The sequence below is a fragment of the Phocoena phocoena genome, chromosome 1 (assembly GCF_963924675.1).
Source record: "Phocoena phocoena chromosome 1, mPhoPho1.1, whole genome shotgun sequence".
Taxonomy (NCBI): Eukaryota; Metazoa; Chordata; class Mammalia; order Artiodactyla; family Phocoenidae; genus Phocoena; species Phocoena phocoena.
The window spans coordinates 135,649,141-135,675,739 of NC_089219.1; the positions used below are offsets into that span (position 1 = coordinate 135,649,141).

General features: G+C 35.1%; 1 protein-coding gene across 1 annotated transcript in view; it reads left to right on the forward strand.

Moving 5' to 3' along the window:
* The window catches only part of AXDND1 (axonemal dynein light chain domain containing 1), a 91,331-nt gene that overhangs the window by 36,470 nt on the left and 28,262 nt on the right, over window positions 1-26,599 (forward strand). Inside the window, exons 11-19 of the mRNA XM_065870897.1 lie at window positions 3,445-3,565; window positions 7,493-7,594; window positions 8,036-8,199; window positions 9,731-9,806; window positions 11,992-12,226; window positions 13,227-13,428; window positions 14,232-14,325; window positions 19,679-19,878; window positions 20,731-20,827. Coding sequence (XP_065726969.1) covers window positions 3,445-3,565; window positions 7,493-7,594; window positions 8,036-8,199; window positions 9,731-9,806; window positions 11,992-12,226; window positions 13,227-13,428; window positions 14,232-14,325; window positions 19,679-19,878; window positions 20,731-20,827 — 1,291 coding nt within the window. The remainder of the gene's footprint in view (window positions 1-3,444; window positions 3,566-7,492; window positions 7,595-8,035; window positions 8,200-9,730; window positions 9,807-11,991; window positions 12,227-13,226; window positions 13,429-14,231; window positions 14,326-19,678; window positions 19,879-20,730; window positions 20,828-26,599) is intronic.

Sequence of the window (26,599 nt, forward strand, 5' to 3'; positions counted from 1 at the left end):
CACACTGTTGTAATACACATCTTGTGTCTCCTTGTGTGCGAATTTTCCAGGGGGGTAAACCTAGAAGTGGAATTACTGGGTCATAGGATATGCATAGCCTTGTCTTGCTGGATGTTACCAGATACTGCAGAAAGTGGTTGTACCAGTATATCCTCTAATCAGTGTATGAGATTTCCCTTTTGCTCATATCTTTTATCAGTCTAATAGATATGAAATGTACCTGGTTTTTGTTTGTATTTTCCTAGTTAGTAGTGTGAGTGTAGTTCTTTTTTAGATTTTAGTGACTCTACTGTGGTCCTAATGTTTTTATTCTATTTCAGGGGTTAGCAGACTTTTTCTGTAAAGGGCCAGATGGTGAGATATGGTTTCTGATGCAACTACTCAATCAACTGTTCCTTTGTAATGTGTGCCACTGTAGTGCAAAAGCAGCCAAGGACAATACCAGAACATGATTGTGTTCCAATAAAACTTTATTTATTGACACTGAAATCTGAATTTATAATATTTCCATGTGTTACAGAATATTATTCTCCTATTGGTTTTTAACCATTAAAAAATATAAAATAAATCAAATATATAAAAAATAAAAGAAGTAAAATTCTTAGCTCATGTGCTATATAAAAACAAGTGGTGGGCCAGGTTTGACCCAAAGGCTGTAGTTTGCTAACCTCTATTCTATTTCATTTTCATATTTTATTTTGTTTTCTGTTAGAGTTCTGATTACTAGGAAGCTCTTGGGTATGTATCAAAAGATATATATGATTGCATTTTAATTTTTTATTTAGTTGATTTAAAATATTATTATATTATCATAGAAGCAGTACATGTGCCTTATAAGAAAATTAGAAAACACAGACAAGCAAAAATAAATTTTAAAAAAATCACAATTTCGGGACTTCCCTGGTGGTCCAGTGGTTAAGACTCCATTCTCCCAATGCAGGGACCTGAGTTCAATCCCTGGTGAGGGAACTAGATGCTGCATGCCGCAACTAAAGATCCTGCATGCCTCAATGAAGATCCCACACGCGACAATGAAGATCCCATGTGCTGCAACTGAGACCCGATGCAGCTAAAAATAAAATAAAATTTAAAAATTAAAAAAAAAATCTTTGAAAAATAAATAAATTAGAATTTCTTTTGTGCTAATGTCAATTATCAGAACAAAACATCTAAAATCAGAGAGAAGGGGAAGAAAAGAGAGAAAAAAAATCTCATTTTCTTTAAACATTGATGGTTCTGAAGTAGGATGGTTCATTTTGTGTGTGTGTGATTAGATATTGTAGGTAATATTTTTTTCTTATCGTGACTAATTATTTTGTTGAAAATTTGGAAAATACAGAAACACATAAATAAGAAAATTAAAAACATTCACAATTCTCTTAAAGTTAACTACTATTAATATTTCAATATATTTTTCTTTTTTCTATATATTTTTTATAAAAATGATATAAACTGAATGTGTACTATTGTCATTTGGGTTTTCTTTTTTTTTGTTTTTTTTTTGTTTTTTTTTTTTTGCGGTACACGGGCCTCTCACTGTTGTGGCCTCTCCCGTTGCGGAGCACAGGCTCCGGACGCGCAGGCTCAGCGGCCACGGCTCACGGGCGCAGCCGCTCCGCGGCATGTGGGATCCTCCCGGACCGGGGCACGAACCCGTGTCCCCTGCATCAGCAGGCGGACTCTCAACCACTGCGCCACCAGGGAAGCCCCCCGGGTTTTCTTATTTTATGTTGTACACAAAAGTTTTTCCTATGTACCAGAGTATTAAGAACATGACCTTTATTTTTTATTTATTTTTTAAATTAATTAATTAATTATTTTTGGCTGCGTTGGGTCTTCGTTGCTGCGCACGGGCTTTCTCTAGTTGCGGTGAGCCAGGGCTACTCTTTGTTGAGATGCGCAGGCTTCTCACTGCGGTGGCTTCTCTTGTTGTGGAGCATGGGCTCTAGGAGTGCAGGCTTCAGTAGTTGTGGCACGTGGGCTCTAGAGCGTATGCTCAGTAGTTGTGGCTCATGGGCTTAGTTGCTCCATGGCATGTGGGATCTTCCTGGACCAGGGCTCGAACCCATGTTCCCTGCATCAGCAGGCAGATTCTTAACCACTGTGCCACCAGGGAAGTCCTAAGAACATGATCTTTAATTAGCTACAGAGTATTTTCATCATAGAGCTGCATTATATATTTTATTTGGCCAGTCCCTTGTTGTTGGACATTAAGGTTGTTTCTGAATTTTTTCTTTGACTGTTATAAATAAGAGTCATTCACATATACACTACCAAATGTAAAATGGGTGGCTAGTGGGAAGCTGCTGCATAGTACAGGGAGATCAGCTTGATGCTTTGTGACAACCTAGAGGGGTGGGATAGGGAGGGTGGGAGGGAGGCTCAAGAGGGAAGGGATATGGGGATATATGTATACATATAGCTGATTTAGTTTGTTGTACAGCAGAAACTAACATTGTAAAGCAATTATACTCCAATAAAGATATTTTTTAAAAAGATAAATAAGGGTCATTAATTCACTTTTTAAAATTGAGGTCTTTTAGATAGTAAAGTGCATAACTCTTAAGGTTATTGCTTGTTGAATTTTTATATGTACATTCATCTGTGTGCCACCTGCAGTGATTAATTTTTTCTCAGTTTGAACAAGTGGATGCCTCCAAATAGAAGGAGGCTTTAGGAACTGATGTTGGCGGTTAATGGCTTTCAACAAAATTAGAAGAATTTTGTGTCACTGACCTTTTATTCTTACAGAAAAGTTAATGTTCCTTAGGAGGGAGTGTTTTCAAAAGGTTTGTGAAAGGCTACCAATCACTTTATAACTTCTGTGTTTGTATTTAACCTCAGAAGGGATTTTAATTCTAAAAGAAGTTTCAGTGTAAGTTAGAAGGAAAAGGTATGTTCTGGTAAACAAGAAGAAAAAAGATTTAAGAAAAATGTACTTAATTATACTTAAGCTTTCAGTTGATTGGTAGAGAATTTATTTAAATCTTATACTAATTATATATAATTTTTAAATGTAGCTCACAATTATTGGGCTTTGTGCATTTATATCTTCTTAATAAAGAATCCTAAATTCTGTGAGGAAAAAAAATGAAAAACAGCTATATTACTACTACTTGTATTCAGAATTTTTCATTAGATATAGTGTTATACCACTGGAGTACCATGGTGTGAAAATTCTAGTGAATAAAGAAGAATATGATGAAAAGTGTTTAGAGCAGGGAACAATATATTGAACATTTTACTTTAGGACCTTTGTAAGATTTATTCATGAAATGTGAGTATTTTTTCTTCTATTTCACTGTATATTAGTGTTACTAATATATCCAGAAGTTATACCATAATTACCTTGTGATGAGTTTTAAAGGAACAAATTGCCTACTTTAGAACAAAATTATTTTTTAAATATGTATTTATATAGCTGTTTTTAAATTTTTCTTTTAGAATTGTAGAAGAATATCATGACTTATATACGTTACAAAGAGGGAGGATGGAGAGTGATATTAAACAGTTAATGGCAGAAAGAGATATCTGGAACTCAGCCACATATGAATTGTCCGTAAAGGTTGGTTCATCTGAAATCGTAACTTATTTTTTGGCTGGATAAAGTTTCATTTTACAGTTTCAATAATCTAGACAAAATTTTTATTTATTTATTTTAATTTTTTTTTTACTTTTTTTTTGATTGCATTGGGTCTTCATTGCTGCATGTGGGCTTCCTCTAGTTGCAGTGAGCGGGGGCTACTCTTTGTTGCAGTGTGCGGGCTTCTCATTGTGGTGGCTTCTCTTGTTGCGGAGCGTGGGCTCTAGGTGTGTGGGCTTCAGTAGTTGCAGCACGTGGGCTCAGTAGTTGCGTCATGCGGGCCCTAGAGTGCATAGGCTTCAGTAGTTGTGGCGCATGGGCTTAATTGCTTTGCAGCATGTGGGATCTTCCCAGACCAGGGCTTGAACCCATGTCTCCTCCATTGGCAGGCGGATTCTTTACCACTGCACCACCAGGGAAGTCCCCAAAATTTTATTTTATTTTTAAATTTTTATTGAAGTACAGTTGATTTACAATGTTGTGTTTAATACCTGCTGTACAGCAAAGTGACTCAGTTATACATATATATACATCGTTTTTCATATTTTCCATTGTGGTTTGTCAGAGGATACTGAATATAGTTCCCTGTGCTATACAGTAGGACCTTGTTGTTTATTTGTCCTATATATAATAGCTTGCATCTGCTAATCCCAAACTCCCAATCATTCCCTCCCCGACCCCCCTTACCCTTTGGCAACCACAAGTCTGTTCTCTATATCTGTGAGTCTGTTTTTGTTTTGTAGATATGTTCATTTGTGTCATATTTTAGATTCCACATGTAAGTGATATCATGTGGTATTTGTCTTTGTTTCTGACTTACTTCATTTAGTATGATAATCTCTAGGTCCATCCATGTTGCTGCAAATGGCATTATTTCATTCTTTTTAATGGCTGAGTAATATTTCATTGTGTGTGTGTATATATATATATATCTTTTAAAAATTTTTTTTAATTTTAAATTTTTTAATTAATTTTTTATTGGCGTATAGTTGATTTACAATGTTGTATTAGTTTCTGCTGTACAGCAAAGTGAATCAGTTATACATATACATATATCCACTCTTTTTTAGATTCTGTTCCCATATAGGTCATTACAGAGTACTGAGTAGAGTTCCTTGTGCTATACAGTAGGTTCTTATTCATTATCTGTTTTATATATAGTAGTGTGTATATGTCAATCCCAATCCCCCAGTTTGTCCTTCCCACCCCTTCTTTCCCCCTTGGTAACCATGTTTGTTTTCTACATCTTTGACTCTATTTCTGTTTTGTAAATAGGTTCATTTGTACTTTTTTTTTAGATTCCATATGTAAGTGATGTCATATGATATTTGTCTTTCTCTGTCTGACTTACTTCACATGGTCTCTAGGTCCATCCATATTGCTGCAAATGGCATTATTTTGTTCTTTTTAATGGCTGAGTAATATTCCAGTGTGTGTGTGTGTGTGTGTGTGTGTGTGTGTGTGTGTGTGTGTGTGTACCACATCTTCTTTATCCATTCATCTGCTGATGGACATTTAGGTTGTTTCCGTATAGACAAAATTTTAAAAAATGAAGTATATATATATATTTTGTGTGTGTGTGTGTGTGTGTGTGTGTGTGGTATGCGGGCCTCTCACTGTTGTGGCCTCTCCCATTTCGGAGCACAGGCTCTGGACACGCAGGCTCAGTGGCCATGGCTCACAGGCCCAGCTGCTCTGCAGCATGTGGCATCTTCCTGGACCGGGGCACGAACCCGTGTCCCCTGCATCGGCAGGCGGACTCTCAACCACTGCGCCACCAGGGAAGCCCAAAGATGTATATTTAATTGATGAATAATGCAGCTATTCTATTATGGGCCTTGAAAAGGAAAAGTTACATTGTTTTCTTTTGTTTATTCTCTATTGGATAGCTGGCTATTGTCCAATTAAGGGCTCTTTTTTTCCACCAGAACCTATGAGTATGAGCCAGAATTCTATTTCTGTTGTTTGTGAACATGTTAAAACTTTCAACTTTAATTATACACTAATAAACTAGGGAAAGTGGTTCTTACTTTTTTTATATAATGTAACTGTATTACGATCACTTGATAACTTGCTTTGGTTCTATTACCTTGGTACCCAAGATGACAACTGACTTGAAATATGGCAGCCTGTGGACAATTATAGTGATGCTTTAGGAAAGTAGTAATGTCCCACAATACAGTGTTCTATTTTTCTAAAATGTTTGCTGGTTGGTTGCCTAATTTCACATCTGGAAATTATAATATCAACAATAAATTATGACCCTCAACAGATTCAAATTTTTATACCATTTTCCTCTTTAATAGTCAGACCTCATCTACGACACAGATGTTCCATTCTGATGCAGAACTTTAAAAGGGACATTGACATGTCCAGAGAAAACAACTGTGAAAGTAAATATATAACATAAGAAACAAACCTGGAAAAGAAACAGACTCACAGATACAGAAAACGAACTAGTAGTTACCAGTGGGGAGAGGGGAAGGGGGCGGGGCAAGATAGGGTAGAGGATTGAGGTACAAACTACTATGTATAAAATAAATAAGCTACAAGGATACATTGTACAGCACAGAGAATATAGCCAATATTTTATAATAACTATAAGTGGAATATAACCTTTAAAAACTGTCTGTCACCATGTTGTACACCTGAAACTTATATAATCTTGTCCATCAACTATACCTCAGTTTAAAAGAAAAAAGAAACAAATCTGGGAGCTAGCATGTTCAGTAGGAGAAAAAAAGATGACAAGTGAGTTCCCTCACTCTAGAAGTATTCAAACAGTAGAGAACTAACTGACCAGTGGTAAGAGATTTCTGTAGAAGAATACCTTGAATTAATGGGGCTTTGTGTTGGATCATCCCTAATAGGAAATAACAGCTATAATGTCAACTCTCTGAAAATAAGGACTTTGTTCACCGATATATGCACAGTGTCTTGAACAGTCATTCATTCACTGAATGCCTATATAATTGATTCAGTATATCAGTGGTTCTCAAAGTATGGTCCGTGGACCTCCTTGAAGGTCCATAAAACCCTTCATGAGGTGAAAACTAGTGTCATTGTAACACTGAGTTATCTTCTGCCTTTTTCATTCTCATTCTGATAACGATTTTTCTTGAAGCTACATGGTATGGGATATTGCAACAGATTGAATTCGAAAGCAAATGAAAATCCAGCTCTATTCTATTAAAGCAAACATTAAAGAGATTTGTAAAAATGTGAAACTGCGTGTTCTTTTCACTATTTTTTTTTGTTTTAGAAAATGTATTTTTCAGAAAAACTATGTTAAATATATAATGAGCTTATTAATGTTTAAGTGAATTAAAAAATACATATTTTAAATAATTTCAGTTTTCCAATGCAATAAATACCAATAGATATAATCCATATAAACAAAAGCTCTACAGAGTTCTCAATAATTTTTAAGAGTATAAAGGGGTTTTGAGATAAAATTGAGAAGCTCTGCTATATACTTTGTTCAATTTGGTTCCAGTTCAGTAGTTTTAGAAAATATGAATTTATGACTCAAGTTAGTTCATGATTTTTTTGTTTTGTTTTGTTTTTTGTTTTTTTGTGGTACGTGGGCCTCTCACTGTTGTGGCCTCTCCGATTGCGGAGCACAGGCTCCGGATGTGCAGGCTTAGCGGCCATGGCTCACGGGCCCAGCCGCTCTGCAGCATGTGGGATCTTCCCGGACCGGGGTACGAACCCATGTCCCCTGCATCGGCAGGCGGACTCTCAACCACTGCACCACCAGGGAAGCCCCTAGTTCATGATTTAAATAAGAAATTGTTATTGAATTAATGATTCAGTGAAAAATTGGTGTGTGAAATTGGTTTGGGTTTAATAAATTACAATGGTTTGTTAATGTTTTAGGTTCCTAATTTTAGTACTTTCTAAAAATAGGTAATTGAAAGAAATAAAGTCATGTTGGCTAAAAGACTTTACCTCAATGAAAAAGGCTGGAATAAATATGCTCAGCATTTCATCATACTGCTGTCAACTAAGGTAAAGCTCAATTCACTTAAGTCATGGGAAAAGAGACTCCAACTGTTGAGGGTTGAAGCTACAAGAAGCCTTTGTTAATTTATAGATTTTTTAAAAATTTAATTAATTAATTTATTTACATTTGGTTCTGTCTGGCTTTGAAATTCCTGTTCTTTCCAATGTACTGCACTGCCTGCCAAATCCTATGAGGAAACTGGGCTCATGTTGCAAAGGAAAAAATCTTGTTCCTAATGCTTTTTTCACTGTGGAAAAATTCGCCACCAAAGGGACTGTGTAATAGTGTCACTGATATTTTGAAAAAGGACTATCTTTTCAATTTTTGGATCCATTTCCTACATATGACTCTAGTATTGCAATGTTAATAATGGCCTGGTGTATGCTAATAAGTATTTGTTACATGAATAAATGAATAAGTGGTTTAATTCCATGCATTTTATCCAGGACACTGCAGACCTTGCACTGTTGCAGAAGTTGACGGAGAAATGGAGAAACTTAGTGAATAAATTTAAACAGGAAGTGGAACAAAATGAAGAGTCTACAAGAGAAAAATTGCAAAGTGTTAAGGATGGCCTTGTCAAATGGCAGCAGTTCTTCAGAAATAATACGTGGGTCTCCAAGAATCTTGTTTTTCTGATTATATGACATCATGTTTGATAACTCAGTCCAATTCTTCCTCTCTTTTTACCTTGTTTCTCTTTTACCTTGTAATTACTCTAACATTGATTTTGGTGAGGTAACCAGCTGCCCTTACATGGGCACAATCCTGCTAGGAGCTTGAATGGTCTTGCAGTTTCTAGTTCTAATCATCTCTGATCATCTTGATCCCTGTACCCAACTGCTGCTGCTTCCACTTAAGTCCAACTCTTGTTCTTTTCTTCTCTTTACTCTCTTTTTAAAATCAAGTCAACTTATGTCATTACTCTTGGCAAACTTGAATATCTGGATCCATCTGCAAATTCTGTAGCATAGTGCATGTGCCAAGAAGTGGAATCAATGACTGGCAGTTATAAGGAGGTTGATTCTGATTGGATATCATATCTTGTAACAATTAGAGAAATTTGATAATGGAAGAAGCTGCCTTCCTTTGTTAATTAACAACGTAGTTAATTGGAGGCTGGTTGACTACATCACAGCCAAGGTTAGTGGGAATCCGTACTTTGAATGCAGGCTGGACTCAGTGATTTCTAAAGTTTTTTTTTGTTTTTTAAACTTTAAGATGCTTCATCTGTTGAGGAAACACATTTAAGTACCATTTCCATTTCAAATTGAGAAGAGCAGTTTCAGTTTTTCACATCCTCTAAGACAGCTGTCCGCAACCTTTTTGGCACCAGGGACCGGTTTCGTAGAAGCCAGTTTTCCCACGGACTGGTTGGGAGGGATGATTTCGGGATGATTCAAGAGCATTACATTTATTGTGCACTTTATTTCTATTATTATTACATCCGCTCCAGCTGAGGTCATCAGGCATTAGATCCTGGAGGCTGGGATCTAAACCTAACCTGCCTGGATCTAAACCTGCTCTAAGAGGTTTCCCAGTGAGTAGATTTGGAAGTTGTGGAAGCTGAAGCTGGTACATATCCAAGCTGGTTGCTGCCGCCATTGCCCGCTTCTACTGTGTGTTGACGCTCAGCTGGGAGAGGAGCACAGGTGGCAGTGGTTCCCTTCTCCCTTTCTCCTCAGGAACTTCTTTATCAAGAGCTTTGTCCTTGTGAGGCTTCAAAAGATATTAAAGGAAACTCTTAACAGAAGTTGGGGCTCCTGACCTAAATGTTGAGTTTTAATTGTTCTTTAGGCTTCCTTTCTATTTATATATTGTTTTGGCTGCTGTGTTCAGCAGGAATCATTCTTATGATGACCTAATTTTGGGTGCTGAGGACCCAGAGACCACTCTTTTAATACTGTCATGGCCTCTGACCCTGTAACTTGCTTACTCAGGTCTGATTAGGGTCTGAATTTATATTTATATTTGTAAATTTAAAAATAAATGCCTGTGAGGGAGAGGCTGAACCTGAAAGGCTTTTGGGAAAATCATCCGGGAGAAACATATTATTAGTTGTTATAAATGTGTGGATTCATGATTTTCTTTTTTTATACCTTGTTATGAGACCATGCTTTTGCTCTTTTTCCTTCTTTCAGTGGAAAAGACATTTTATCCCCTAGTAAAGAAAATAGATTTGAATCAGTTGTTCCAGACTTCAAGCAGTGGCAAAAGGTAAGACTTTCTAGTAAGCAGCTTGGTAATCAAAATGCTGTTTGTACACTTGTCACTCTTCACCTACAACTGATCTCATCCTTTAAAAATGCCATACTAGGTTTTACGAAAGATAAGGAAAGCATCAAGACTACAGGGGCTTTTAAAAATACTCTTAAAGATTCTATTTTTCAGTTCTAGTTTAGATTTTTGAGTCAAAGTTAGGCTGCCAGAAAAAAATTGGGAAAAGATACTTGGGTGGCAGTTAGGGTAGTTCTGATTCTCTCATCTAATTGTCAGACATAAGTAACATCTGTGCCTCTCATGTACCTGGCTTTTTTCTTTCTTTTTTTAAAATAAATTTATTTATTTTATTTTTGGCTGCTTTGGGTCTTTGTTGCTGCATTCAGGCTTTCTCTAGTTGTGGCGAGCGGGGGTTACTCTTCGTTGTGGTGCGTGGGCTTCTCATTGCAGTGGCTTCACTTGTTGTGGAGCACGGGCTCTAGGCACAAGGGCTTAAGTAGTAGTGGCCTGCAGGCTCTAGAGCACAGGCTCAGGAGTTGTGGCACATGGGCTTAGTTGCTCCATGGCATGTGGGATCTTCCTGGACCAGGGATTGAACCCGTGACCCATGCAGTGGCAGGCAGATTCCCAGCCACCAGGGAAGTCCCTACCTGGCTTTTCTCTTTAGGACAAATTTGGACTTTTAAAATTAATAACATCTTTTTAAAAAATTGTGGTAAAATATTCATAACATAAAATTTATCATTTTAATCATTTTTAAGGGTACAGTTCAGTGGCATTAAGTACATTCACAATTGTTGTGCAACCGTCACCACCATTCATGTCCAGAACTTTTTTATCTTCCTGAACTGAAACTCTACCCATTAAACAAACAATAACTCCCCATTTTCTCCTCCTCCCAGCCCCTGGCAACCACGATTCTACTTTCTGTAGTCCTTTTGTGACTGACTTATTCCTTTCAACATAATATCCATAAGGTTCATCCATGCTGCAGCATATATCGGAATTTCCTTCCTTCTTAAGGTCGAATCATATCCCATTGTATGTATATATCACACTTTGTTTATTAATAACATCTTTTTAAAGGGGTTCAAACTTTGAAAATAGGTTTCATTAATCAAATTACTATCATGTTATAGTAGTCTGACAAGGGAAAATATATGATACTGAAATCCTCCAATGTGAACATCAAACTCATGACCTAATGAAATCTCATCCAGATCCCAGGAAACCATTTTCTTTTCTTTTAGAATGATTTGAGCAGAATATTCTAAGAATTGAAGATGTTTGTTGTCATATATAAAACGTAGCTAGTTTAGTGACTTTTTTTTTTTTTTACTGTTTATCTGTTTGACATTGCATAGATAAAATTGAAAAAAATCATGCTTCTTGTTTTAGTAGGAATAATAATAATTCTCATTCATTAACTTGTCAGGCTGAAGGTGCTTTCCACATGTTGCTTTACTTATTCTTCATAGCATCCACATGAGGCAGGTTTTATAATCCCCATCTCACAGATGTGGAAATTGAAGGTTAGAAATGTTAACTTGCCTTAGTTATCTGTAAATCGTAAATGGCTGAGTCAGAATTTGAGTCCATGTCTCTCCAATTCCAAAATTCTTACCCTTAATTGCTCTGCTACAGTGCTTCCCTATACTGATTACTGATAAGTGTGGGTGATTTGTTTCCATTATCTGAGTCACAAATAATGGCAGGCTTTGTATATAGGTTGCCCTTTATTTTTTCCACAAATATTTATTGATATGTCAGATATAGCACTTGGACTTGGGATTAAAAAGATAAATGAAAACCTATACATTCTATGAACTTTCCCAGTTTAGTGGGGATCATGTAAACAGAAATATTACATCCTTACCAAAGCAAATAGTAATTAAAAATGCTCAGCTCTCTGAGACTTAATTGCCTATCACTAATCTTTTTACCTATATAGGATTTAATATAATTATTTTCATCCCTGGTAAACTATGGATTATCTTACAGAGTATCAAAATTGATTAAAATTCACTTTAACTTTGAAAATAAAATATATGTCACATGAAGAAATGGTATGACAAATAATAATAAGATATGTAATTCCAAAATATTTAGGAGTCACCTGAGTAGACTTTGATGAAATCAGTGAATAATGTGCTAATTTCCTCATCCCTCTTTCACTCTCTAGATGTTGACTGAAGACAAAGACAAATTTTCTGGGGATCTTCTAGTGTCAAAATATAGTTGTCTCAAGATTATTAAACATTTACAGGAAAGCTGGGCAGATATTGGGCTTGGGATATTTAGTCGCCATAAAAGTATGGCGGGAAAGTTACCACCAGAGCAGAAGCACATGGAGGAAATTGTGAAAAGTACAAGAAGACTCTACAAAGAATTTGAAATAAGAATAAGTGGGGATAATGGTAAGGGAAAAAAAACAATGATAATGATAATTAGATGGCTTGACAATAGAAAGCATTTTAATAGTAATTATTATTTTCAATACAATTAATATTAAAAACAAAATAATACATATAGTTTTTAAAATCAAGGAAAATAAAGCGTGGAGCATCACTTTATTGAGATATAAGTCATATACAGTACAATTCATCTATTTATACAATTTGATGATTTTTAGTATATTCACAGACATATGCAACCAGGTGGTAAATGATTTAAAGTAAAAGAGGAAGTCAAAATGATGAATGAGAGTGAAATTAACAAATCATTTTGAATACTCCTGAAAGACTGAAGTTTACTTATGAAGGTAGTGAGAATATTTTCATCAAGGACAAGAAAAAGTTTGTTTTAAATTATTTCTCTTTATACATCTGTGAGATGGGAGCATTTTCATTTCTTACTTTGCAAATGAGTTTAGACAAAAGTATAGAGAGGGTATTTTGCCATGATATCACAGTGAATCAGTCAAAAATTAGAATCCAAACTTGATACTTATTCAGACCAAAACTGTAAACTTCATGTAAACCTGAACAATGACCTAAAAAATGACTCAAGAACTATATCTGTTCTAGTTTCTGTTATTAACTATCTTATAATCATGAAGAAGCTGTTTTTCATCATTGTCTTCTTAACAGGATAACTCAGTGAATTAATACCTTTAACAGGAACTGCAGTTCATGGTTTCTGGGTTTAATGCATTTCATTCTCAGCTGAGAAGAGAAGACAGAGTAAAAACTGTTATCAACGAAATAGTCCATCAGTCAGAAAAGCACTGATTACATAGTTTTTATTCACTAAATATTTATTTAGGAACTACTCTTTGCAAGATTCTCTGCTAGGCAAGCTGTAGGATAATAAGAAAATGGAAAAAGATATGCCCCTGCCCATGAGTATTTCATAATTTATTATTGATAGTAGACTTACAAATACTTCTAAAAGTTAATGCTTTTCTCACTTTTCCAGGTATCTCTAAAATTCTTCCAAGTTTGGTTAGTTCTCTTGAATTCTGTTCTTTCAAGTTGGAAAGGCTGCTGAAGTTTCCTGAACTGCTTCTTGAAGAATGGGAGGGACTTAATGAAAAAATTAATGAAATGAAATCTCAGTTGGATGCATCATTAAACGTTATTGGTACTGTTCCGCAGTACATAGATGTGGATTCTGGCTCGTAAGTTCCCATAGCTCTCTGCTGGGTAAAAGGGAATCCCCACGTCTCAACTGCATTTTCTCAGTACTTTGCCTCAGCAATGGGTATTTGGGGTCAGATAAAAAACTTTGACATCCTCTTCCTCCAAGTAAGAAAGCCATCTGACTGGGAGCTGGAGGGTGAGGGAGTCCTGGGTTCTTAACTACAGCAGTCTAGGGTGGAGTTTCTGCCTCCCTGAGCTGAGAAGGGGAAGAGCGGGAGTAGTTTCGGTTCAAATACCATAGACTCTTGCCTTTCCTACTGAATCTTCATAAATTGTCTTGAATATAAGTTTCTTCAGTTGCTGTTTGTCCTTAGAACCATTTCCAGAAGCTTTCAATGGTTTTTGTTTTGTTTTAGTAATTTTCACTAATTTCACTGGAAAATGGGTCACCTTTTCTCCTCCCACTGTCATGTTGGAAGTTGATCTCTTGAGAGGATTTTAAAACTCATTCTTCTCATTTTGTGGCCTCAGTGGTCTAGAAGTAAATGTAAAGGGAGTGAGTGTAATAAGTCTTTACAGTAGAGGTCTAACACTGAAAGTAAGGTCTACATTGTCCAGAGTGCATTACACCTAACCCTCGTGAGGTTAGGAAGGCTGTCAGTGAGTAGCCATTCTACAAGATAATTCAAGGATTTGATTCACCTTTCTCTGAGCTCTCAAACAGTTGTACACACTGAAGTTTACTAGGCCCAGCCAAATAAAACCCTTTCTTTTATCCAATAGTTACTTTCATACTCTTAAGTAAGTCACTTGTCTTTATTTTACTTGCTTTTTCCTTCAGGGTACTCCAAGCACATATATTTAACATGATTCAGCAATGGCTTTTGAAGATAGGCAGTGAAGTTAACGATGGTAACATGGAACTTCAGCGCCAAGTATGTACTTGTAGGAATTTGTTAGATTATTTTTTGCCTTGGCTGGGAGTTTTCTTCAAGGAAAAACCAAGTCATGCCTATCCAATTGAAGCAGGAGGTTGGGAGGGAAATATGGGAACTTATATAATATAATTACTGAAATGATTTTCAGTGGATTTTTTAAATGAATTTATTCATTTTATTTATTTATTTTTGGCTGCGTTGGGTCTTGTTGCTATGCACAGGCTTTCTCTAGTTGTGGCGAGTGGGGGCTACTCTCCCCTGCGTGGGCTTCTCATTGCCGTGGCCTCTCCTGCTGTGGAGCACAGGCTCCAGGCGTGCAGGCTTCAGCAGTTGTGGCACGCAGGCTTACTAGTTGTGGCACACGGGCCCAGTCGCTCCGCGGTACGTGGGATCTTCCCGGACCAGGGTCGAACCCGTGTCTCCTACATTGGCAGGCAGATTCTCAACCACTGCGCCACCAGGGAAACCCTCAGTGGATTTTTAACTGCGGTATGTTCCAGCCTTTGGAATGAAGCTTCACAGATGATCAAAAGTCTTTGAGATCTAATTATTATCTTTACTCTTTACTCAGTATACCAAAAAAATTTTCCCTCAATAGCATTAATCATTTTAAGAATTTATGTTGGTGCCCTTGACTGGCTGAAGGGATGACGGAAACATGTTTCTAAGAAGAAAGACAAGATGCTACAATACTATTGGTCTACAGTTATTTGAACAAATAGGGAATTGTCCTGCAGTTCTGAAGAACTAAACCTGTGGAATTCTTAACTAGCACAGCATGAAATAATTTCCAAAGGATGTTTTAGTTTTTTATGTTTACTCCCACTTCCTAGTCTTAATTATAATCTAAATTTATACAGGGATCTCTTATTATAAGTAAACTTAATATGCAAATATTTGACCTTACAAAATTGATAAAATGAATTTAATTAATTTTAATATTGCTTAAATTGGGAATTTGAAAGGCAGAGATCAGCATGTTGTATGGGAATACTACTTATGAAGCATTATATCACAGTCTATGAGCACGTTGTGAACATAGAGACATGAAGAGTTGAGGAGCAAATATGTTAGGACTGGAAGTATGGATCCAGGAGATCCCCAGGCTTGGGAGAAATTTCTATGACTTAGAACACAACCAAAATTAAGAAGAAAAAGGGTAGGAGAGTGCCTCTCACATAGTGGAACTCAATATTTTTCGAATGAAGTAACAGAACATTCCAGCATTGTTGATGTTTTATGGTGTTGCTACATTAACCCCTTCTTCGGTAAGTTTACCATTGGATACTCAGTTTACCATTGGGGATTATCTCCGGGGAATCATATTCTCAATTTTTAACACTGTGGAATTCAATTTTTATAATATAGGATTATTTAGAAAGTACCTTTATATACTTCTCATTTTTATATTTTATATACTTCTCTATTTTAACACTACAGCATTATAATATAGTTAAGCTGCGTAGAAAACTTGCAAGATTATACATTCCTTGAGGAACTGTGTGTATCCATATTAACTGGTATAAGTATTTAAAAATAGAAAAGTTTATCTTTTTTTAACCCACCATTCATTTTCCTGTCTGATCCATTTTCTTCCAGATTTTTTGGTTTTGTTTTGTTTTTTTTCTTTATACCTTTACTCCATCTAATCTGTGCTGCTTCGCAGTCTAAAACAGTGATCTTCAAATATTTTTTTATCATGTATCTCTATCAGCAAAAAATCTTTGAACAAGTTGTTTCTAAATTACTTATGAGAATTTCTCTGTTAACCTTTTTGGTACATTATAAAATAAAAACAAATAGTCAAAAGAGATGAAATGAATAATATTTAAAATAATTTTTAGTAATGGTTTTTAAAAAACTGATGTGATTGAACAGGCTTCATAATTTTTTTACAATCACAGGTTAATACTTAGTGATAAAGCCATTTGAAGTTCTGCTCCTAAGTTCAGTTTACTTTGTTACTTGTTTTTAAGGACTGTCATTGCTGAAATAATAGCTCACAAAAGAACAATGCAAATTGAAGAAGTGCATTATTGGCTGTATTTATTAAATAATGCTCATTTTTCAATTCCATCAATCAGTTATGTAAAGATTTAAAACAAATTGTTTAGTAAAATTTTCCATCTACCATGTCAATCAGTTCTTATAAACATTAGGCAACGTAGCATTTCTTTTTTCTAACAAAAGATCCCCAACCAATTGATACACTTTATTTGTAAGATTTTAAAAGAATTAGAAACATATTTCCAGATTTTCAAGTATATAAATTTGAGAGTTTTTAAAAGTAAGCTATATATCATTTTCAGCAACAAAATCATACCAAGATGGAAATCCTTCCAACTCTCCATTTTCAAAATGACTGCTCCATAATGTAAATTTCTTTTACTCATTGTTAAACATCAATTGTATCTTGAAGGGAAAAATTAAGTGTGATTTTTTTTTATATCAGCTAGGAGATGGTTATGTTGCCACTTGCCATCCCTCAAAAGATTAGTAAATTTGAAACAAGCCGTTTTATAAAAAAACACTTCATCTTAAAGTTTCTCTTAAGAGTTTTATATCAGAATCACAGTAAATCTCTGGTTTATTATAAAAATTATCATTTTCACTATCCATCTAATTAAAGAGAATGATTCCACATCTTAGTGAAAGTGTGTTTATTTTGATTCTAATTTTAAATTCACCTATGACCTATTGCATGACCTTGACTCTACCATTTAATCTCTCTAATATAACTATGAAATGAAGATAACACATATTTGTGTTTATTTCACAGGGGTGGTTTAAGGATTTATTAATATTTTTTGTAAGCGAAAATGAGAGTTATTTCAATGACAGTATCATCCAGGCCATTGGTATATGAAAGAACAGTTTAGAGAATTAATTAATTATCTAAGAAGAATTGATGTAATTGAGTAGCAGCAGGGCCTTAGTGGGGAAAATATCTTTGGCTTGTGGAAAGAAGGTAGTGGTTTTTTAAACTCTTTCTCAGGAAGAGTTGCCCTTTTCCTGACGTGTTAATTCAGGTGTAAAAATACACTAATCAAGATTACTTTAGGGACTTCTCTGGTGGCACCAGTGGTTAAGAATCCACCTGCCAATGCAGCGGACATGAGTTCGATCCCTGGGCCGGGAAGATCCCACATGCCACAGAGCAGCTAAGCCCATGAGTCACAACTACTGAGCCTGTGCTCTAGAGCCTGTGAGCCACAACTACTGAGCCTGCATGCCACAACTACTGAAACTTGCACGCCTAGAGCCCGTGCTCCTCAACAAGAGAAGCCACCGCAATGAGAAGCCTGTGCAACATAGCGAAGAGTAGCCCCCACTCGCTGCAACTGGAGAAAGCCCGTGCACAGCAATGAAGACCCAACGCAGCCAAAAATAAATAAATAAAATAAATTTATTTTTAAAAAAAGATTGCTTTAGGTCGTTTATGGCCTTTTCTTTGGAGGCAGGAAGTTTGGGTTTTAGTACAAGGATAGACTACCAAGCTTCATTTTTATTCATTAATTTAACAAACATTTATTAAGCACTTACTCCCTGCTAAGTACTGTGTGTGGTATTGAGGGATAAAATGATGGTCCATGCCTTAAAAAGACTCACAGACTAAATGAGGAGACAGATATGCCAACAATTACAATAGAGATATGTACAAAGTACTATAGCAACATAGGCTAAGGAGCAAATTAAGTCCAGTGAAAGTTAAAAAGTCTTCTCAAAGTAGATTATATTTAAGCCAAGAAGAACACTTAGAAACTCACCAGAGAAAGGGACTACATAGGGCATTGAAGAGAATGGTTGACTTTTGCATTTCATAAAGTTTTTTGCATCTTATTTCTGGGACCCAGCCTCAGCAAAAGCCATTTGCGAAGTTTCCCAAGCTTTCTCTCTTCTCAGTGCCTAAGGGTGCCCCAGTATTTTCACACTCCTAAGCCAAAAAAATTACCACACAGTCCAATTTATTATTACATAGGGAGGTTCAAACAGCTTGCTAAATATTTATGTCCTAAATATTAGTATAACTTTTGGAAAAATATTATAATACGTGTTAAAATAGTTAAACAAGGAGACCATTGGATGTAGCTTTAGTGCTTTTAGTAACCTGTGTAAACAAACCAAAGCCAGAGTCGATGCACTCGAATCCAAGAAAACGAAACTCAAGAAAAACTAATTCTAAAACAGTCAGCTAGATCTTCTCGAATATGAAAAAATGAAACTCAAGAACAACTCTCATAACAGCCAGATAACTAAATTTTCCTAAATAAGGCAAACATTGAAGTTACAGCCAATTAAATAATTGCTTTGCTTTGCTTAGTGTCTTCTCTGTAGAAATCTCTGTCCTAGCTCCTACCTACAGAGTGCCTCTAACCATTTTTGGGGTTTGGCACTGCCTAATTGGAATTGTTGTTTGCCCAAAGATACTTTGTAAAATTTAATGTGTCTCAGTTTAACTTCATTGAAAGAAAAAACCCTTTTATTAATTAATCTTTAATTGAGGTATATTGACTTAAAATATTAGTTTCAGGTGTACAACATAGTGATTCGATATTTTTATACATTACAAAATGATCACCATGATAAATTCAGTTACCATTTGTCACAATACAAGTATTACAATATTATTGACTATATTCTCTATGCTACACATTATATCCCCGTGACTTATTTATTTCGTGACTGGAAGTTTTTACTTCTTAATCTTCCTCACCTATTTCACTCATCTCCCCACCTCCACTTAAAAAATCCTTTTATTCTCACTTAATCAAAATTACTTACTAATGGAATGTATATACTTTTGCACTGTAAAACCTCTCTAACCTTGAAATCAGATTGGACATTGCCATCCTCACTTCCTGTCCCACCTTGATTTTCACACAGTAATTGTTTTTAATCACACAACCACCAATAAAACCAGCTTTCAAAGATACGGTGTCATCAAAAGTGATATAGTGTATCTAAGGTTGAAACTGTGAATCATGTCAAATTCATGCCATGTCTGACAGGTGTCGTATATCATTATTATCTCCCTCAAGAATTTAAAATCCCATGGCATCCTTGAGAGCTCACTGTGAAGCCCTGGGATGCCTTGGTGTACACTGGTGGGAACTGTGGCCTTAACTGGTTGATATGCTTCACCAAGCTAAAGAAGAGGGTAGTTTAATGTAGTATAGTGAGCAAAAGAAAGTAAGGTTACAGTAGTTGAGTAGTGATGATTTGATTTCATTAAAAATAATAGTGTTGTTGAAAATTGGACACAGGTATGATCAGTTCTGTTTTTATATGGTTTTTACTGTTCGATTTATTTTAAATGGGTCATTTGTATTATAATCATTTTTTTAAACAGATGGATGAATTGCATATACCCATGATTCAATGGATGGTAAATTTTCTGATTTTAATGGTACCTGACTTTCCTGATCCAGATACTGTCATAAAGTTGGAGGAGGAAAGTGCTGAAAAACGTGACCTAGGAATTGCCAAGTTGGAGCTAGATGCGATTGCCCTGGCAAAAATGTTGTCCCGACATTCCATCTATTTGAGCAGGTGAAACTATCTGGTTATTTTATTACTTCCCTTTTGAAGATTAAATGTGACATAAAACAGAGGAGAAACTAAAGCAACATTGTAAATCAACTATAATAAAAATTAAGGAAAAAAAAAAGCAGAGGAAAGAAGGTCAGTTAAGTAGCAGCAATAAAAGATTGTTTTAAAACCTTGAAAGAAATGCTAGTTCGGTTTTTAAACTAGCTTCAACACTGCCATGTTGGAATATGAGATTTTGGTGTTTTCTTAATGGCTTTAGAATTCCTTTGAAAACAGTGTTAGCATAGGCAGGATGGGAAGTGTATATGTATGTGGGAGTGAGAATTAGTAAACAAAACAAAACGAATCACTTACTTGCATAAATAAGTTGCATCTTGCATTTTTGCACCTACTGTGGAGGAGTAGGTATAACTTGCACGTGTAATTCCACGCAAAGCTAAAGGTATACTTTTACATATTTCACTAAACATCAACCAAAACATCTCTTAAAAAAACAAAAACTGAAAAAAGTCTTATATCTGAAAAGCTAGAAGATTCCTGTCAAATAAAGAAGATGTCTATAAAAATTGTGATTCATTAACTAGGAAGCATACTGTCACTATGATTACTTCAAATTCGGGAAGTAGCTTTTACAATCTAGCCAGTTTCCCCTTCATTTCCATTCAGTGTTACCAGTGGTTAAGGGTGACGGGAAGGGAGGGGAGGAAGAGGAAAAGAGTGAGAAACTGAGCAAGAAACAAATTATTCTGTGGTCAGTCAGTAGCTTAATTATTATGGTAAACTTCCACTGTATCTGGACTTAGGAGAGGAACCAACAATAAAATGTATGTGTACTCTTTTTTTTTTTTCCAGTTGTTGCAAAGAGATGGTAACAGCTATGGCTCTGAGTAAAGCAGGTCACTTAGGAAAAAATCCTACTGAGGAACTTAATGAACTGGATAAGATGAAGGTAATGACTCTGTATTCCTCTTACTTTTGTTTTGTTTGTTTTAAGTAGACTTTTTAGGTTTAATTGATTTACAACAAACTGCGCGTACACCTGTAAAATAATCACTATGATTAAAAAAAGTACATATCTAACAAACTCAAAGTTTCCTTGTACCCCTTTTTAATCTCTTCTTGCAGCCTCATCCTGTCCCGAGGCAATGTCTGATCCACTTTCTAACACCAAAGATTAGTTTTCATTTTATAAATGGAATCATATGGAATGTACACTTTATTTGTCTGACTTCTTTGACTAAGCATAATTATTTTGAGATTCACACATATTGTTGCTTTTATCAAAAGTTCATGCTTTTTAGTGCTGAGCAGTATTTCATTCTACGGATATACACAGTTTATTTATCAACCATTCTCTATTGATGAACGTTTGAATTGTTTCAATTTTTTTATTATTACAAGCAAAACTTCAATGCTTATCCTTGTACATGTGCATTGCTTTCGTTTGTCTTAAATAAGTATCTAGAAATGGAATGGCTAAGTCATATGGCATGTATTTTTAGCTTCTTAGGAAACTCAAACTGTCTTCCAAAGTGGTTAAACCATTTTACATTCCTGCCAGGAGTGTATGAGAGTTCCAGTTGCTTCACATCCTCACCAACACTTGATATGGTCAGTGATTTCAATTTTAGACATTCCAATAAGTGGGTAGCGATATGCCATTGTGGTTTTAATTTGCATTTCCTTCATGATCAATGATGTTAAACATCTTTTCATGGGCTTATTTGTCATTACATCTCCCGTGGTGAAAGTTATATTTGAAAGTTGCTAAGAGGGTAGACCTTAAAAGTTCTCATCACAAGAAAAAAATTATAACTATGTGAGGTAATGGATGTAACTATGTGAGGTAATGGATGTTACCACAACAACTGAATTTGTTGTGGTAATCATTTTGCAATACGTACATATATCAAATCATTATGTTGTATATTAAACTTATGCAATGTTATACATCAATAATACCACAATAAAACTGGAAAAAATGCTAAAATAAAGAAATGTAATTGTTTTATAATTTGGGTAGTGGATAAATGAGATATTTAAACCATTACAAGTGAAAAAAAATTAACAAACTATTTATGGAAAAAAGGTGAAATGTCTGCTCAAATCTTTGGCCATTTATTATTGGTTTGCTTGTTTTCTTATTATTGAATTTGAGAGTTCTTTATGTATTCTTGATACAAGTCCTTTATCAGATATGTGATTTAGAAATATTTTCTCTCAGTCTGTGACTTGCCTTTTCTTCTCTTAACATCTTTCAAAGAGGGGAACTTCTTAACTCTGATGAAGTTCAATCAATCATTTTTTTTCTTTTATGGGTCTTGCTTTTGATGTTGTATCTAAGAAAAATTTTGTATAGTAACACCATGGAGATTTTCTCCTAGAAGTATTACAGTTTTAGGTTTTGTATATTCAGATCTGTGACCCATTTTGAGTGACCCATTTTTTTTCTTATCTGGTGACAGGTATGGGTTGAAGTTCAGTTTTTGGCATTTGGATATCCAATTGTTTTAGCACCGTTTGTTGAAAAGACTATCCTTTCTCTATTAAGATGTCTTTCATCTTTGTTGAAAATCTATTGACCGTATACATGTGCATATTATTCTGGACATTCTGTTATGTTCTGTTGATCTTTGTGTCAACATTGTCACCATTATCAAACTGTCTTGATTACTGTAGTTTTAAAATAAGTTTTGAGATTAGGTAATGTTAATCCTCCAAATTTGTTCTTTTTCAAGTTTGACCAGGCTATTCTAGGTCCTTTGCTTCCCATATTTAAAGTTTTTAAAATTAGCTTACCAATTTTTCCAAAAAAGCCTATTGGGATTTTTATTATGATTACATTTTATCTATTGATCAGTTTGTGGAGAATTGACATCTTAACAGTATTGAGTCTTTGAGTCTGCGAACATGGTATATTTCTTCATTTATTTAAGTCCTTCTTTATTTCTTTCAACAAAATTTTGTAGTTTCAGTGTACAGGTCTTATATATCTTTTGTAAGATTTGTCCCTATGTATTTCATATTTTGGTACTGTTACAAATTATATTCTTCTGTAATATCAATTTCTGATTATTCTTTGCTAACACAGAATTATCATTGATTTTTAAAACATTTTAACTTTATTGGAGTATAGTTGATTTACACTGTTGTGTTAGTTTCAGGTGTACAGCAAAGTGATTCAGTTATACATATACATGTATTCATTCTTTTTTAGATTCTTTTTTCTTAGAGGTTATCACAGCATATTGAGTAGAGTTCGCAGTGCTATATAGCATGTCCTTGTTGGTTGTCTATCTGGTATAAAGTAGTTTGTGTATGTTCATCCCAAGCTCCTGATTTTTCCTTCCCCCCCAAATTTCCCCTTTGGTAACCATAAATTTGTTTTCGATATCTGTAAGACTGTTTCTTGGCCATTTGTTTTTCTCTTTCTGACTTACTGTTTCTGTTTTGTAAATAAATTCATTTGTATCATTTTTAAAAAATCAGATTCCACATATGAGTGATATCATATGATGTTTGTCTTTCTCTGTCTGACTTACTTCACATAGTATGATACTAGGTCCATCCATGTTCCTGCAAATGGCATTATTTTGTTCTTTTTTATGCCCAAGTAATATTCTACTGTACATATGTACCACATCTTCTTTATCCATTCCTGTGTCGACGAACATTTAGGTTACTTCCATGTCTTGGCTATTGTAAATAGTGCTGCAATGAACGTTGTATCACTGACTTTTAAAATATATTTTTTCATATCTTGTGACCTTACTGAACTCACTTATTCCTGCTAAGAAGTTTTTTTTTTCAGATTCCTTAGAATTTTCTGTGTACATAATTATGTTATCTGCAGATAGGGACAGTTTTATTTCTTCCTTTTTAATCTACATGCCTTTAATTTCTTTTTCTTACCTTATTGTATTAACTAGACTCTCCAGTACCAGACTGAGTAAAAGTGATAAGAACAGACATCCTTGCCTTGTTACATCTTAGGGGAAAAGTATTTATTCTGTCATCTTTAAGTATAATGGGCAGTATAGGCTTTTCATAGATGCCCTTTATCATATTAAGGAAGTTTTATTTTTATTCCATGTTTGCTGAAAACCTTTTTAAAGTCAGAAATGAATGTTGGATTTTATCAAATCCTTTTCCTGCATCTACTGAGATGTTTAATAAGTTGTCTTTTCTAATCTTTTAATATGACTTACATTGATTGATTTTTGAATTAAATGTTAAACCAACCTTGCATTCCGGGGATAAACCCCACCTGATCATGATGTACTATCTTTTTATATATTACTAAATTCAGTTGGTTGAAGTTCTTTGTAGAATTTTTACATTGATTTTCATGAAGGATATTGATAATGTAGTTTTGTTTTGTTTTTGAATATCAGTGTTTGGTTTTGATTAGGGTAATGTTATCCTCTTAGAATGAGTTGGGAAGTGTTTTTTACTCATCTATTTTATAGAGCAATTTGTTTAGAATTATTTCTTCCTTAAATGTTTGGCAGAATTCACCAGTGAAGCCATTTAGGTTTCTGGGAAAGTTTTAAATTACAAAGATAGAGCTATTCAGGTATAAGGCTATCCAGTTTCTCTAATGGAGTTAAGGACATTTCTTTATTAGATATAGGACTATTATCTCCTCTTTTTTTTTAAGGTTTATTTATTTTTTATTATTAGTCATCCATTTTATACACATCAGTGTATACATGTCAATCCCAATCTCCCAATTCATCACACCGCAACCCCCACCCCCCCACCTCTTTCCCCCCTTGGTGTCCATACATTTTTTTCTCTACTTCTGTGTCTCAATTTCTGCTCTGCAAACAGGTTAATCTGTACCATTTTCTAGGTTCCACATATATGCGTTAATATACGATACTTGTTTTTCTCTTTCTGACTTACTTCACTCTGTATGACAGTCTCTAGATGCATCCACGTGTCTACAAATGACCCAAGTTCGTTCCTTATTATGGCTGAGTAATACTGCATTGTATGTATGTACCACAGCTTCTTTATCCATTCGTCTGTTGATGGGCATTTAGGTTGCTTCCATGACTTGGCTATTGTAAATAGTGCTGCAATGAACATTGGGGTGCATGTGTCTTTTTGAATTATGGTTTTCTCTGGGTATATGCCCAGTAGTGGGATTGCTGGGTCATATGGTAATTCTATTTTTAGTTCTTTAAGGAACCTCCATACTGTTCTCCATAATGGCTGTATCAATTTACATTCCCACCAACAGTGCAAGAGGGTTCCCTTTTCTCCACACCCTGTCCAGCATTTGTTGTTTGTAGATTTTCTGATGATGCCCATTCTAACTGGTGTGAGGTGATACCTCATTGTAGTTTTGATTTACATTTCTCTAATAATTAGTGATGTTGAGCAGCTTTTCATGTGCTTCTTAGCCATCTGTATGTCTTCTTTGGAGAAATGTCTATTTAGGTCCTCTGCCCATTTTTGGATTGGGTTGTTTGTTTTTTTAATATTGAGCTGCATGAGCTGTTTTTATATTTTGGAGATTAATCCTTTGTCCGATGATTCATTTGCAAATGTTTTCTTCCATTCTGAGGATTGTCTTTTCATCTTGTTTATGGTTTCCTTTGCTGTGCAGAAGCTTTTAAGTTTCATTAGGTCCCATTTGTTTATTTTTGTTTTTATTTCCATTTCTCTAGGAGGTGGGTCAAAAAGGATCTTGCTGTGATGTATGTCAAAGAGTGTTCTTCCTATGTTTTCCTCTAAGAGTTTTATAGTGCCTGGTCTTACATTTAGGTCTCTAATCCATTTTGAGTTTATTTTTGTCTATGGTGTTAGGGAGTGTTCTAATATCATTCTTTTACATGTGGCTGTCCAGTTTTCCCAGCACCACTTATTGAAGAGACTCTCTTTTCTCCATTGTATATCCTCGCCTCCTTTGTCATAGATTAGTTGACCATAGGTGCATGGGTTTATCTCTGGGCTTTCTATCCTGTTCTATTGATCTATATTTCTGTTTTTGTGCCACTACCATAGTGTCTTGATTACTGTAGCTTTGTAGTATAGTCTGACCTCTGGGAGCCTGACTCCTCCAGCTCTGTTTTTCTTTCTCAAGGCTGCTTCGGCTATTCGGGGTCTTCTGTGTCTCCATACAAATTTTAAGATTTTTTTGTTCTAGTTCTGTTAAAAATGCCATTGGTAATTTGATAGGGATTGCATTGAATCTGTTGATTGCTTCGGATAGTATAGTCATTTTCACAATATGGATTCTTCTAATCCAAGAACGTGGTATATCTCTCCATTTGCTGGTATCATCTTTAATTTCTTTCATCAGTGTCTTATAGTTTTCTGCATACAGGTCTTTTGTCTCCCTAGGTAGGTTTATTCCTAGGTATTTTATTCTTTTTGTTGCAATGGTAAATGGGAGTGTTTCCTTAATTTCTCTTTCAGATTTTTCATCATTAGTGTATAGGAGTGCAAGAGATTTCTGTGCATTAATTTTGTATCCTACAACGTTACTGAATTCATTGATTAAGTCTAGTAGTTTTCTGGTGGCATCTTTAGGATTCTCTATGTGTAGTATCATGTCATCTGCAAACAGTAACAGTTTTACTTCTTCTTTTCTAATTTGTATTCCTTTTATTTCTTTTTCTTCTCTGATTGCCATAGCTAGGACTTGCAAAACTATGTTGAATAATAAGGGTGAGAGTGGACATCCTTGTCTTGTTCCTCATCTTAGAGG